The sequence below is a fragment of the Aotus nancymaae genome, unplaced genomic scaffold (assembly GCF_030222135.1).
Source record: "Aotus nancymaae isolate 86718 unplaced genomic scaffold, 86718_ANA_hifiasm-v0.15.2.pri h1tg000079l, whole genome shotgun sequence".
NCBI classification, from domain to species: Eukaryota; Metazoa; Chordata; class Mammalia; order Primates; family Aotidae; genus Aotus; species Aotus nancymaae.
The window spans coordinates 8,331,782-8,345,127 of NW_026988494.1; the positions used below are offsets into that span (position 1 = coordinate 8,331,782).

The 13,346-nt window shown below is 37.2% G+C and overlaps 1 protein-coding gene across 1 annotated transcript in view; it reads left to right on the forward strand.

Moving 5' to 3' along the window:
* GTF2E2 (general transcription factor IIE subunit 2) overlaps nt 1–13,346 on the forward strand; it is a 79,003-nt gene that overhangs the window by 22,489 nt on the left and 43,168 nt on the right. The window contains exon 3 of the mRNA XM_012468783.2: nt 2,670–2,761. Coding sequence (XP_012324206.1) covers nt 2,670–2,761 — 92 coding nt within the window. The remainder of the gene's footprint in view (nt 1–2,669; nt 2,762–13,346) is intronic.

Sequence of the window (13,346 nt, forward strand, 5' to 3'; positions counted from 1 at the left end):
CAGGTGGCAGAGGTTGTAGTGAGCTGAGATCGTGCCATTGCACTCCAGCCTGGGTAACAAAATGAGACTCTGTCTCAAATAAATAATAGATGAATTGGTCCATTAGTTTCTGGGGCCATAAAGGAATGCATGGAAATATCTGTATTATAGTCATTAATTCAACAAATATTTGTTGAGTGTTTACTAAGCTTGGCATTGAGTTAGTAGTGAATGCTAGAGACATAAATAAGCACAATTGTGTGTGATTAATAATTGGCCATTTGTATGGTGTTTGTACTTAACATATTGTCATCTCTTTTTCATAGTCTTCCCAGTTAGTTTATACAGTAGTGTGGGATAAGCTTAATATTATTTTACTAAATTTAAACAAGAAAACATTAAATGTGCAGTCACAGATTTCTGTACTTTGACACAATGGCTGGTTTCAGATGGAATAATCTGTGTAAAGGCTGTTTAATAAGTTTTATCACAGGGTTCACACTGGATTTGAATCTGTACTCTGCCGCTTACTACCCTGAATTTTATTATGTTTAAAAGGGGACAGTAATACTCCTTAAGTTGGAATTTTGGGAGGGATTACATATGAATATTTACCATAGTATTTAGCAGATAATAAATATTAGTTACTTTTATTATTACAAGTGTGCCAAATACCTTGAGAAAATGAACTACACAGGTAATATTTCATAATTAAAATAGTGAATGGAAAAGCACCTGTAAGGCATTCTTTTTTTTTTTTTTTTTTTGTATTTTAGGTGTAAGGCATTCTTTTTTTTTTTTGAGATGGAGTTTCGCTCTTGTTGCACAGGCTGGAGTGCAATGGCGCAATCTTGGCTCACCGCAACCTCTGCCTCCTGGGTTCAGGCAATTCTCCTGCCTCAGCCTCCTGAGTAGCTGGGATTACAGGCACGTGCCACCATGCCCAGCTAATTTTTTGTATTTTTAGTAGAGACAGGGTTTCACCATGTTGACCAGGATGGTCTCAATCTCTTGACCTCGTGATCCACCCGCCTCGGCCTCCCAAAGTGCTGGGATTACAGGCGTGAGCCACCGCGCCCGGCCCAAGGCATTCTTAATGTTATTGTTACTTTAGACTTCAGTGTGCCAATTAATTGTCAAGATTGTAACAAAGTTAGTTTTAAAGGAAAATTGCATATGAAGTTTCATTTTAGTCTCAAAAAAGCATACTCAATAAAGACTTTACTAATCTCAAAGGAGTATTATATTGCCATCTAGAAGCTGTTCCTTTGGATCTCTGACAGTTGTTAAATTTGACTTGTGGTTGTTCTAATGCAATCTTTTGTTTAAATTATTATTACCAACCTGGTGCCAGAGATTGGCTCTCCCCTTCCCTTTTACTTAACCTCTCTCTTTGTGGATCAGCCACATGGGAACTTTATAATATCTGATCTCATGCCTTGCTAATAGAATGTGTACTTCTAAGATGTTTTTCTAGTATTTATGATGGATTTTTTACTGTTCCTGCATATGACTAATGGAATGCATTTGTGATGCAATGGTGTAGGGTTTCTGCCTGTAGGAATGCAACAAAATGATAGATGTTCTGAAACAAATGATCTTTTTTATAGTTTTTTCCACACCAGATAGAGAAGGAGAAGGGGAGTTTCTCAAAGTGGGTAGGCAGTGCTGTGACACTTTTTAAAGTAAGCATTCATGTTCATGGAGTGGCAGTGCCTATGCCTTTTTACTTCTATCTGTAAAGTTTGCTTTAAAATAATTGTAGTATCTTTTTTTCTATTAGATTCCACTAATTAATTTCTATTTTTTGGTCTTAAATTGGTAAGCAGAAATTGATCTAATAAGTGATATATTGAACTTTTCATCCCTCAGAAGTAATCCACTCCTTGTGTTAGCTTTATGGATGGGATTGAGGATTGTATTGTTCCCTTGTTAAATAAACTATACTTCTGATTATGGAGCGACCCTAATCAGAATTAAGAATGAGATAACTACTTTTCCTGAGGACTGAGAAGCAAAGAGAAAAATTAAAAAGTAAAAAGAAAAAACAAGATAAAGGGGAAGGGGGCCAGGTGCTCACACCTGTAACCACAGCACTTTGGAAAGCTGAGTTGGGTGAATCTCTTGAGCTTAGGAGTTTAAAACCAGCCTGGGAAACATGGCGAAACCTCATCTCTACAAAAAATACAAAAATTAGCCAGGCATGGTGGCATGCGTCTGTAGTCTCAGGAGGCTGGGGTGAGAGAATCACTGGAGCCTGGTAAATCAAGGCTGCGGTGAGCTGTGATTGTACCATTGAGGTCCAGTCTGGGCAATGGGAATGCAACCCTGTCTCAAAAAAAAAAAAAAAAAAGGAATGTGATAAAGATAGCTTTTTTTGTTTTTGAGACAGTCTCCCCTGTGTCGCCCAGGCTGGAGTGCAGTGGCGTGAACAATAAGGATACTTATAAAAAAAACTGTGTTTTAGTGCTTTAAGTTATTTATATTTTGTTTCTATCCTCAGTGAGAAAATTGGTAGTTTAATGTATATACTCAAAGATTCTGTATTTTTCACCAAAATTTTACAGGGTAGAATTTATTAGATGAAAAACTCAAGAAATGTTACCAGCATTAAAATTATCTCAGCTGCTCAAGAGTCATAATCACATCTAATATGACGATGTTACTGTTTTTTTGAACTTCATTTTCAGATCATAGCAATGGATCATTTAACTTGAAAGCTTTATCAGGAAGCTCTGGATATAAGTTTGGTGTTCTTGCTAAGATTGTGAATTACATGAAGGTAAGTACTTTCCTCAAATAACAAAAGTCCTATTTAACTTTTTGGCAAAAGAAGGGGATTAGGGTTTTCAGAAGTTAAATTTCTGTATACATCAAAATTGTACATTTTTAATATGTGCAGTTTATTATATACCAATTATACCTTAAGCCTTTTACATTATATTAATTTGTCATTGCAGCAAGTTACCAAAGTATATTTAATCTGCATTAACTCAAGCGTACAATTTCAGCCCAGCACTTCATAAGAGTGTGCCTAGGCAGTAGACATAGCACCTCTTAATGAAATTCAGGCTGGTAAAGCAAATGGGAGGATGTGATTAATTTTTCAGGATATTACTTGCATTAATGTGAGAAGTAAAAAGTACTAGTTTGGGCAGATGGTGGTGATGGCTTCTCTGCATCTTGGGGGAGAAAATTAGACATTTATTGAGAGTCTTAGAAGAACATTGACTCACAAAAGAATTAGAATTTATTGTTTGATGGAATATTTAGTATTTTTTGAATACTAAGTTTTGATCATGTACGATTTTGACTTTACTTTTTTTTTTTGAGACAGCCTTGCTCTGTTGCTCAGGGTGGAGTGCAGTGGCACTATCAGAGTTCACTGCAACCTTGAACTCCTGTGGTCAACCGATCCTCCTGCCTTAGCCTCCCAAGTAACCGGGACTACAGACATGCACCACAATGCCTGGCTAATTTCCTTTTCTTTTCTTTTCTTTTCTTTTTTTTTTTTTTTTTTTGAAACTGAGTCTTGCTCAGTTGCCCAGTCTGGAGTGCAGTGGCGCGATCTCAGCTCACAGCAACCTTTGCCTCCTGCGTTCAAGAGATTCTCCTGCCTCAGCCTCCTGAGTAGCTGGGATTACAGGTGCATGCCACTACACCAGGCTAATTCTTTGTATTTTTTTTTTTTTGAGATAGTCTCACTTCGTCACCAGGCACAAGGCTGGAGTGCAGTGGCGCGACCTTGGCTCACTGCAGCCTCCACCTCCCGGGTTCAAGCAATTCTTCTACCTCAGCCTCCCGAGTAGCTAGGACTACAGGGGCATGCCACCACGCCCAGCTGATTTTTGTATTTTTAGTAGAGTCGGGGTTTCACCATGTTGGCGAGGGTGGTCTTGATCTTTTGACCTTGTGATTTACCTGCCTTGGCCTCCCAGAGTGCTGGGATTACAGGCATGAGTCACTGCATCAGGCCAATTTTTTGTATTTTTAGTAGAGATGGGGTTTCACTGTGTTAGCCAGGATGGTCTCAATCTCAGTATCTCGTGATCTGTCTGCCTCAGCCTCCCAAAGTAGTGGGATTACAGGCATGAGCCACCGTGCCTGGCCATTTTTTTTTATTTTTAGAAGAGACGAAGTCTCACTGTGTTGCCCCAGGCTGGTCTTGAATTTGTAAGCTCAAGTGATTTTCCCACCTCAGCCTCTCAAAGTGTTTGGCTTACAGGCATGAGCCACTATACCTGACCAGAGGCTTTGAATCTTAACTAAATTTATTAAAGTGAATTTCATTTTTAACTAAGATGGCTAAGTAATTTTGAATTTGCTCCCTTCTGCCAAACTCTTATTCTCATTTAGTTACTACTTGCATCTCTTGAAAAAGTCACACAGTACTGTATTTGTTATTTTAATTTCATCTATCTATTGCTTAAAATAAATCAGATTTTTAACTGTGCTAAGGCTGTTCTTTTGAAATTTAAGAGACTTGGTGTCTAGCTGAGTCTAAATTCTGTGGCATGTATTTGAGTTACAGTATAAATATGTTAGTTTATAACTCCCCATTATTAAATATTTTGACACTAAAGTATTCACAGTTCATTCATTTCATCCATTTATTTCCCCACTTGGTAAACAGTTAGGAAAGTCTACTATTTGCTATTTATGGCACAAATGGTGGAAATTCCCAGAAAAAAATGCCCACCCTCAGGGCTGTCACTCTGTTGAGGGAGACTGACTTTTAAGTGCCATGTTTTTGCTATTCTTTTAATATGGTCTTTACTTCCCTAGGTGGCTTACTTATAACTTTGTCTGTCTTAGAACAGTGAACTTCAGAATTTTTACTCGTGTTACCTAAAACAGTTTTGAAAAACTGTGTACCCTTTTGTACATATTTAAGTTGATAACTACATGATGTTAGTAAAAGCTTAAATAGTGGCATTATTCAAGCAAAAAAATTATTATTATTATTTTTTTGAGATGGAGTCTTGTTCTGTTGCCCGGCTTGAGTGCAGTGGCACAATCTCAGCTCACTGCAACTTCTGCCTCCCAGGTTCAAGTGATTCTCCTGCCTCAACCTTCTGAGTAGCTGAGACTACAGGCATGCGCCCAGCCAATTTTTGTATTTTTTACAGAGACGGAGTTTCACCATGTTGGCCAGGATGGTCTCGATCTCTTGACCTCGTGATCCTCCTACCTTGGCCTCCCAAAGTGCTGGGATTACAGGCATGAGCCACCGCTCCCAGCTCAAACAGAAATTTAAAAGGTGACCAGAAATATGGAATTACTGGTATATTGTAGTATTTCAACAAAATACATCACTTTTAAATCTATCTAATGGAATCTAAATGCCATTATTAATAAAAGTATAGAAACAAACTACCTTAATGATTGGGAATTTTAATTTTTCTTTGAATTTGTTTGTCCCATCTGTTACTCCCTTTGAATTTTATCCCAATGTTACGTACTTTTATCTTTAAAATCATTTATTGATCATCCATCAAACTTTTCTGCCACAATAATTTGTAAATAAGTTAAAATTTAAAATGTTTTTCCTATGACCATAAAACCCTAAGTGTTAAAAAATGACTTATGGTTTGAGTTATTTTTACATTTAGTATTAGTGCACAGTTGATTAGATTAAAATACATAGATTAAAGTTTTGATTAAATTCATCTTGTATCAGAAATTTATTCTTTAATGAAATGAATGCAGCTGTCTCCTCTCTTCTTCCATTAGTTCTTGTGTTTGGCAAATCTTATTCCTGTTTTGAGATTTTGTAGATTTTAAGTGCTTAGACATAGATGTTCAAATATATAAATTAATTCTAATGGAAACTTTATGATATCAAAATCTTCCAAGTTATATGTCAAAAATCACTAGTGATTTCATCATGCATCTATCAGTTGATACTTGCAAAAGAATGGAAACCACCCAACTTGCCAAAGGATTTGTTACCTAGTGCTTAACCATTTATTTTCTTAGCTTCTAGGAAGCATATCAGAAAGGCTTTAGCAAGACTTATCAAATGTCCTATATCAGCTCCCCTCCTTCCCTTCATAGGTACTTTCTTTAAAATCAGAAGCAGTTGAGAAAATAGAAATACTATTAATGTTAATACAGCTTTGCTATTTTTTTAATTAAGATTATTTTATTTAAAATATATTTTTATGAAAACCTTAAGGATGAAGGTTTAACTTACTCAATTTTTAGAAAATATCTCCTTGTTAACAAAGCCAGTCTCCATTTTCAAACCAACTAGCCATAACAAATTTGATTTGAATCATAAAATTTTTCCTTCATTTTAAATTTCAAATAAATTAATTAACAGATATTTGGGATAATATGAAAACTATTGAGGAATAAATTGTAGAATGCATACTAAAATATATTACTAAGGTATTTGAGATGAAAATTATATGACTCAAAAAGAATTACAGTAATTTGTTTTTATAATAATTTAAAAAATGTATGCTGCTTATCATGTTAGATTAAAAATTAAATAAGTAAAATATGAAGCAAGGGATATGATAAAAGTTGTGTTATTCCTTTATTTATTATTTTCTAGACAGGGTTTTACTCTGTCACCTAGGCTAGAGTGCACTGGCACCATCCTGGCTCACTGCACCCTTGACCTCCTAGCCTCAGGTGATCCATCCATCTCAACCTCCCCAGTAACTGGGACTACAGGCATGTGCTACTATGCCTGGCTAGTTTTTGTATTTTTTTGTAGCGTCAGTATTTCACAGTGTTGTCCAGGTTGGTCTTGAATTCCTGGGCTCAGGGGATCCCTCAAGTGATCTGCCTGCCTCAGCCTCCTAAAGTGCTGGGATTACAGGCATAAGCCACTGGATCTGGCCTGTTATTCCTTTTTAAATGTGTGTTCCTACATCTTCTGATCTCTGATCTCAGCTATTAGGTATAAATAAAAGCAAATGAATCAGAAATAACTTTTCATTTTTATTTTGGGTACTTAGTGAAAGAGAAAGATACCTACTGCTTAAAACTACTCATTATTACAGCTAGCATATCTTGTTTTTTGTTAGTAGAAGGTAGAAATATTAAACTGTTGAAAAGCTATGAGAATTGACTAATTAGAATAAAACTTTAATGATATTATTTGACAAAATAGGTTTAACTGTTTTTATCTGTGACTCTCACATAGCACAATTTGAATGATATGGCAGTCTCGGAAAATATTTCTGTTATATTTAAAGGAGTTAGGCTCCCTAATTGATATTGTTTCAGCTCTCTGAATAGCTTTTTCTTCTAGCTAATAAATATTCAAGGAATGAGTTTTGAGAGTTGCATGTATTTGAATTCTTGGCCTAGTGCAGTGGCTCACGCCTGTATTCTCAGCACTTTGGGAGGCTGAGGCAGGTGGATGACTTAGGGCCAGGAGTTTGAGACCAACCTGGCCAACATGGCAAAATCCTGTCTCTAATTAGCCAGGTGTGGTGGTGCATGCTTGTAATCCCAGCTACTTGAGAGACTGAGAATCACATGAGTCTGGTCGGTGGAAGTTGCAGTGAGCCAAGATTGCACCACTGCACTCCAGCCTGGGTGACACAGCAAGACCATGTCTCTAAAAAAAAAAAAAAAAAAAACTTGAAAAAATATGTCTTTTTATATATCTATTTTTTTTTTAAACCAGTGTTCTCTTTGCATTGCTTTTATCATATTCTCCCCTAAGAGCAATGCATTCTTGGACAGTACTGAGTGGAGGTGGGAGTGTGGGGGGGGGGGATGCTTGTTAAAGGAAACTTTAAACAATTGTGCACAGATTATGATATATTAGAATTTAGGAAGTTCTAGCAGGGGCCAAAATGTCTTATTTTTAACTCTGAAAAATATGTGACTGGAAGAGACAAGAATCTCAGTAATGGATCGTTTATGGCACCCAATTACCATTCATAAATGCTTCCCTGAAATAATATTTTGGCTTGTCTGTTTGTTTGGGTCTCTGGAGTTTATTATTTCTTCAGGCTCTGCATCATAAATTCTGAATGGAGGTAAGATTCATACTTTTTTTGTGGGGGGCACAGAGCTGGAAGATAAAGAGGGGAGGGCCTGTTTTAAAAGGGAAGAAGTACATGTGGAAGGTATCTGTAAACAGATTCTTGGGAAGTCTCCCACTGTCTCTTGTGTACCTCTAGAAAGAAAGAAAAGAAAGACAACAGATAGGCTCCTTAGAGTTTATGCATTTAATAGGGAAACTCTTTAATTGCTTAATGAGAATGATTTAGAAATTATATGGAAAAAGTTCCAAGGGAGGCATCAGGGAACTAGTTGAGATAGGTACAGTGACATTTACAGCAGATAGTGATAACTTTGGGCAAAGTACTCAATAGAAGAAAAGATTAAGGGCGGATACAGGAACTTCAGAGTCATACTGAGAACATGCAGCCTGGGGACAAACTGCCCCCCCTTACCTCACAGGCTTCTAAGATGGTTACTGTTTCACCACAGCCCAGTAATTTATGTTAGAACAGCAACTGAGATGTCAAAAAAGATTACATTATGTGCAGTGACCTGGTTAAGATGATGGAGGAACTTTATGGTTTATTTTAGAAGGTTTTTCACAGAAATAGTTAATGTAAAAGAAATTTTATTGCTTAAAAGAGTAAGTTTTAAAAGAACTCCAAGTTATGAAATTCCCCTTAGGAAGCCTCTTTCTTCATATGAGACAGTACTTTAATTCTCAGATGACAAAGTAAGAGTGTACTTTATTTTTGGTAAAATGATTTTTCTCTTGATTTCACCATTATCCCTTATGTCTCAGTTGTGCAAAACACTATGTTGAAAAATCTTGGTTAATTTGGTTTATTCTAGCTTAGTGTTTCCTCAGTGTCATTGTCCAGGCAGCAGCACCAGCATCACCTGGAAACTTGTCAGAAATACAAATTCTTGGGCCCTTTTCAGACCTATTGAATTTGAAACTCTGGGAGTATAGCTCAACAGTCTGTTTTTTTAGAAAGCCCTTCAAGTGATTGTGATACATGCTGAAGTTTGAGAACCACTGGCCTAGCTTCCATCTGAATTATTTCTGACAATTATTTTTGAATTTAGAAACTCGGAAGTCCATAGACATTAGACATTAAATGACTGGCTCATAGACACAGTTCTGGTCAGTAGTAGGGTTGGGTCTAGAATGCGGATCTATTTACAATTTTAAATAAAGTATTTAAATTGTATGATGGTATATTTACTAAATACAGGTATAAAAATGCTTAAAAAGATGTGAACAGATACAAACAAATTGAATCTGTTCAAATATAAGTTGTGAATATATATGTCCATAGATTTGATAATACATTGTGGTGGAGTAAAGTTTGGGAATGCACAGATGGTTAATATTTGAAAATTAATTAGTGTAAGTTATATTGACAGAATAAAGAAAAATCGTGATCATCTCAGTGGATATAGAAAAAGTTTCTGGTAAAATTTAATACCAATTTATGATAAAAACTTGTAGCAAATTAATAGAGGCAGAGTTCCTCAGTGCAGTAGAGCAGCCTTTCTCAGTCTTCTTACTGTGGAGGAACTCTTGAAATAATTTTCAGGTCTCAGGAGAACCCGTTCAGAGAATTGTTATACCTCCAGTTCGCATATATTAACCTAATCAGTAAGTTGGGGATATGATGAGTTAATAATAATTGTCAGTGTTCTTTTGACAAGAGAATGATATTTTTGTCTTTGGATTTATTTTGCCCAACTTATTAGCCTGCTCTTTGTGTGTATAGTTGCTCCCTCCTCCCCGGAAAGGATCTCCACTCTAGTGCAAGTCAGTGGTATAGGCAGAGGAAACTTGAGTATTTTTTTTTTTTTAAATTTTCTACTTGATTTCTTCTTTCAACTTATCAAAGTAGGCAACTTATACTTGTTATCGGTTGGGTAGAAGCTTGAGATAAGAAAGGATCCTTTACCCAGGTTCACATTGTGTTGGAAGAAGGGGAAAGTATTGTTTAATTTTGTGTTTTAGTTCTTCCAGGAGGTTTTTGAGAATGCTTTAGACTTGCTGGTATCTTTCCTCACTTTCAAGTCCACACAGCATTACAAGGTTTCCTTTGCCACATCATTTTTCCAGAGATTCAGTTTTCCTTTGAAATCAAAATGTGTTGTCACTTAAAGTCCAAACATTTTTTTCTAAATGTATTCAACTGGTTCATATTATTTTAAAAAGTCTGGTAAGAGGCTAGCTCCTGCAGTCACTCTTCATCTTCAAAGCACTCAGTAAAGGATGGCCTACTATTTTCTTGAAACTACTTCTATAATTCAGCTTTTAGCTTCAGTGTTCTGTTGAGAATACTTCCTCTGCTAAGCCACTGGATTTCTGTGTGTAACAAGAGATTTAGGTGCTCAAGTGTACTGGTCTGTGTTTAATAAAGCAAATCATTTTTAAACATTCAAGACATTTTTTTTTTTTAAATGGAGATGGGGTCTTGCTGTGTTTCCCAGGCTGGTCTTAAACTCCCTGTCTCAAGCAATCCTCCTGTGTTGGTCTCCCAAAGTGCTGGGATTGTAAATGTGTGCCACTGCACCTGGCCCATTCAGGACATCTTACAGGGATTTTTGATGATAGAACCTCTCTGAAAAAAAGCAGTGTCTTGAGGTTTTGTTTTTTTTTTTTTAAAAACAAGAGAGGTAAATCTTGCTGTGAGCCAGCCACTAATGGGGAACTTCACTGTAGATGCCAACGCAGTTTCTCCAAGATGGACTTCTTGTTTCCAGATATGAAGACATTGCATTGATATGTCATGCCCTTTGTTTATGGTAGTTTTCTTGCAGCACAAAAATTTTTATTGAAATGTAGTATTGTTTAAAAAATGTACAAGACATATATGGTGAAATCTGTTGGTTTGTCAGCCTGGATAAACAAGCTGTTTCTCAGTTTATTAAATAAACCTCTTAGCATCATGTGACATGCCATCAATTTGTCAACTTACCATACTGTTTGAGAGTGGAGCCTTTCAGTTTCTCATGATGTGCATTTGACTCACTGTTATTGAACATGCTGACATGTTAGGTTCCTATCAGCGGTGTGATTCTACCCCCATCCCCCCTTTTCGGACAATAAATTCTGCTACTGATAACGTGCTTTATAAGCCCTTTCACTGAATTTGATTTAAAAAGCAAAAAGTAAGAGCTTTACTCTGAGATATCAATAAGTACCTTGACTTGTCCTGTAGCTATGATTTCTATTTCAGTGTGTTTTTTTTTTTCCAGTTTTGCTGGAGTCATAAATTGTTTGCAGCAGATGCTGCACAATGGACTAGGACACCTTGGATTTCTAGCCCAGTAAAATCCATTGATAAGTAGTTTTCACTGTAGTGGTAGCCTGTGTTTTCTATCTCTTGCTGCACTGGTGCAGGATAATGGTCCAGAAGATTATAGTTCTTTATTACTAACCTTATTAGAGTTTTTCCTGGGCCTAGGTTTGGAATTCTCTTTATGACAAACTGCATCTTCAGAAATCATCACACTGGGTCAGGTGCGGTGGCTCACGCCTGTAATCCCAGCACTTTGGGAGGCTGAGATGGGAGGGTCACAAGGTTGGGAGATCGAGACTATCCTGGCCAACATGGTGAAACCCTGCCTCTACTAAAAATAAAAAAATTAGCTGGGCATGGTTGTACATGTCTGTAATCCCAGCTACTCAGGAGGCTGAGGCAGGAAAATTACTTGAACCAGGGAGTTGGAAGTTGCAATAAGCTGAGATCGTGCCACTGTACTCCAGCCTGGAGACAGAGCGAGACTCAGTCTCAAAAAAAAAAAAAAATCATCACACTGGACTATCAAACGTGTTTATAAGACATAAATGCTAATAAGTTATAAAACTAAAGGGAATGATAACTGAGAAAGTTGCAAAAAATATGAAAACTTCATAATACATTTTATTTTTATTGCTGTATAATCCATGTTTTGCAACATTTCATAGTGGTAAGAAGCAGTTGAGTCTTGGTGTGTCAAAATTCTTTGTTCAGAATGAATGTTTTCCTTAGATTTTCTGTTATACCAATAGAGCTTCTTTGCTCCTGTAAGTCAGTGGCACTGTGTGAAGGAATGTTGGAAGATGTAATTTGGGAAGGGTTTGCTGACATTTTCAGCCTTACTGTGCTTTTGTTTGTGCCATAAAGAGCTTACCAATTATCAGTGGCCTACCTGCTCCTATTGCATAAAAAATGGATAGTGGTAGGCCAGGCACAGTGGCTCATGCCTGTAATCCCAGCACTTTGGGAGGCTGAGGCAGGTAGACCACTTGAGGTCAGGAGTTTGAGATCAGCCTGGCCAACATGACGAAACCCGATCTCTACTAAAAATACAAAAATTAGCTGGGCGTGGTGGTGCATGCATATAGTCCCAGCTACTTGGGAGGCTGAGGCACAGGAATCGTTTGAACCCGGGAGGTGGGGGTTGCAGTCAGCTGAGATCATGCCACTGCACTGCAGCGTGGGTGACAGAGTGAGACCCTGTCTCTAAAAACGAAAAAACCCTGATAGTGCCTTTAGCAAAGTGAACATAGCTCTACTTGCACACTGCCACACGGTGCTAAAAGATTCCTTATGAAACCGTTAGTTTGGCTGTTCAGTAGTTGCCTGTTATTGTGAGTACTAGCATCACATGATGTGAGAAGTTAAAAAAATGTAATCCCAGCACTTTGGGAGCCTGAGGCAGGTGGATCATGAGGTCAGGAGTTTAAGACCAGCCTGGCCAAGATGGTGAAACCCTGTCTTTACTGAAAATACAAAAAGTAGCCAGGTGTGGTGGCAGGTGCCCATAGTCCTGGCTACTTGGGAGGCTGAGGCAGAGAACTGCTTAAACCTGGGAGGTGGAGGTTGCAGTGAGCCGAGATCGCACCACTGCACTCCAGCCTGGGTGACAGAGTGAGACTGTGTCTCAAAGAAAAAAAAAAAATTTATTTTTTAAAAATCATTATTTCTTCTGGAACCCCAGAGTTTTGTGGAATGCTGGTTGAGAAACCCGGTGGTAAGAGGGCAACTGTGAAAACCTAGATTTAACATCATACTTGATAGAATAGCAAATGTGTTTTCTTTAGGTCAAGAAAAAGACAAGGTTACCAAATTGTCACAACTTACCTGTATTGTCCTGGAAGTTCTTCCTGGCTTGAAAGTAGTAGTAACATAAAAATTGGAAAGGAAGAAGTAAAACTGCAGACGACATGAAAAATCAATTTCTACAAATTTGCAATTAGAAAATAAGAAAGTGAAATAAAATACAAAATGCAGCACACCAAAAGTCATCCAATAATTAGGAAGAAATTTAACAAAAATGTTTTCTTCACTGAAAACTAAATCAAGTCTTTAGTTTTAGGGCATTATGTATGTACTCTCTATAAGCGCTTTTTCATTTTT